Raw genomic sequence first — 2,500 nt, 5'->3', positions numbered from 1 at the left:
GAGAGAGAGAGAGAGAGAGAGAGAGAGAGAGAGAGAGAGAGAGAGAGAGAGAGAGAGAGAGAGAGAGAGAGAGAGAGAGAGAAGGGCTGCTGAGGAAGGGGGTTGATAGTAATAATAACAATAATAGTTATGATGATGATATCAGTAATAAGAATTATAACAAAAATGATGATAACGATGATAACAATGAGAATGATAACAGTGATAATGATAATTATAGTATCATCATCATTGACTCCTCATTCATCACAAAATCTTATTTATAAAAAAATGCATAATTAATTGAGGTTTTCTGAGGCTCATTCACTATAAAAGCCATCAGATTCACTACAATAAGAAACTATGATTCATCACAACTCATCTATTTTTACCTTGTTCTCTTCCAGTTCGTATGCATGTGATGCCTCATTTAACTCACCACAAAAAAAAAATAATAATAATAATAAAATTTACCACAAGACAGAAATCAAGATGCATCTCGCAATTATTAACCGTTTCCTTCATCTTCTTCTTTGCCGCGCATCCTCTGAGCCTCTCAATTCATCACAAGAAGGGCATCAGGTCTTCACAATATGCTGTCGCTCATCACAAAGAGCCATGACTCATTACAAAATCCATTCCGATTCCATTCCTTACTTTTTTCCAGGAAATGTTGTGCTGGTTTCATTGAACCTCCTGATTCTTGAGGCTTTACTCACTTACTCATCGCTCAAAGGGGTTCTGATTTATGATTAAATGTTGTCATTCACCAAAAAATGTGTTATCATCCCTAACACATAGGGCATTATCGGATTCATCACAAAAGGCTTGCAATCCTTTTAGACATCGTCATCACCACAGAAATATATATATTATCCCTTCCACAAAGGACATCAGATTCATTCCCAAAATACTTCCAATCCTAAGAAAAAAAAAATCATCCAAAAGGTATCCTCAGTCATTAACCTTCAGCTCCTTCTTTTCTAGGAAATCCTGTGCTTGCGATGTGCTTCGCTGAACCTACTGATGCGGGAGGAGTTCTACCACTCACAGTACGGAGGTCCTGAGACGCCCACCCTCTCCGCAGTCAGGACAAACACGGCCACGAACCCACGCAACTCCTCAGAGATCCACCTCGCCATCACCGAAGGCAGAGAGGTCAAGGAACAGCTCGAGTGTCAGAATGAGTCGAAGATATGAGGCAGTGACCGAGGGCGCGGGAGTGGGAGTGAGAGTGGAACAAAGAGAGGGCGTCGGAGATGCGAGACGTCTGTTGTCTAGAGATGTCGGTGCTATATGACGTCTGCGGGTGTTTGGGCAGGCCTCGTCAGCTGTTTTGGACGACGTCAGATATTTTGGACATCAGCTGTTTTGCACGCCAGCTCTTTTTGAATATGATTAGGACGAAAGGGAATCCTCTGTGACGTCAGTTCCTGAAGGACTCCGCGCGCCCTGGGATGTCAGCATTTTATGAGTGCTTAACGAACGAACTCTGTGTACTGCTGCTTCTGCTGTTCAGTGTGTGTCGTTAAGTGTGAACGAAGTGCATCAAGATGTATAGAATGTTTGTAGCAGTGCATCTGAAAACAATGTGAACAGAAACAATTATTTTGATGTTTTAATTGTACTATTAATATATTATGAAATCTGACAAAGGAGCAATAAGGTATCCTTATGGGTACACTGAAATAGAAAATGAAACCAACAATAATGACATGTAACAAAACTACACTGAGCTTAAAATAGGCTGTGAGGCAGATTCACAGTGACATTTACATATATATATATATATATATATATATATATATATATATATATATATATATATATATACATATATATATATATATATATATATATATATATAATTAAGAGAAAATACACCCAAAGAAGTATAATAGAATAATAACCAGTTGTAATAGACTGGAAACCAATTCCATAAAGCAAAAAGGTAGACGTAACAATTGATAAAGGTGATAATACGGAACAAAAAACACAAAAAGTGCTGATGGAAGTGAGAGTGAATTTCGAAAGGGTGAAATCCGTTTGCTTGTGAGGCTCGTCACGGAAAGGTACGAAAGCTACTCCTGGGAGACAGTGGCTTTACGTACACAGCAGGTGATGCTCGGTAATGGGTTAGATGGCTTTAATATCTTCTCTCTCTTTTTTTTTTGTAAGAAGACTAAGAAAACAAAAGCAAATCAAAACTAGATCCGTGAGTCTCAAGGATGTATAAATAAAGAGGTGGATTTTGTTTATTCGTTTTTCAGGTATGTGTAAATATTCTTTGACTATATTGTAATTACATTTTTTTTATATATACACAAATAGAAAGTAGTTAATTAAGATCTCATTATATACATATATGTGAAAGAGTGAAGAGGTTTAAACCACAGGCGTTCCAGAGGAGACAAAGAAGAAAAAGATTTCATACGTGACCATAGAATACCAATGTCGATATTATCATTAATCAAAATTACAATTTAATTGGCAACGCTAGGAATTAGCAAAACACATACTT

General features: G+C 37.4%; 1 protein-coding gene across 1 annotated transcript in view; it reads left to right on the top strand.

Moving 5' to 3' along the window:
* Positions 1-1,777, top strand: part of LOC122249550 (5-hydroxytryptamine receptor 1) — a 479,140-nt gene extending 477,363 nt beyond the window's left edge. Inside the window, exon 12 of the mRNA XM_086543472.1 lies at positions 967-1,777. Within this exon, the coding sequence (XP_086399598.1) occupies positions 967-1,179 (213 nt within the window). The 3' untranslated portion in view covers positions 1,180-1,777. The remainder of the gene's footprint in view (positions 1-966) is intronic.
* Positions 1,778-2,500: the final 723 nt, after the last annotated feature.

Source organism: Penaeus japonicus, unplaced genomic scaffold, assembly GCF_977035675.1.
Source record: "Penaeus japonicus unplaced genomic scaffold, GWHDUDI00000001_assembly GWHDUDI00000013, whole genome shotgun sequence".
Lineage (NCBI taxonomy): Eukaryota > Metazoa > Arthropoda > Malacostraca > Decapoda > Penaeidae > Penaeus > Penaeus japonicus.
The sequence above is the reverse complement of the archived record's forward strand: the minus strand, read 5'-3'. Positions and strand labels throughout refer to the sequence as shown.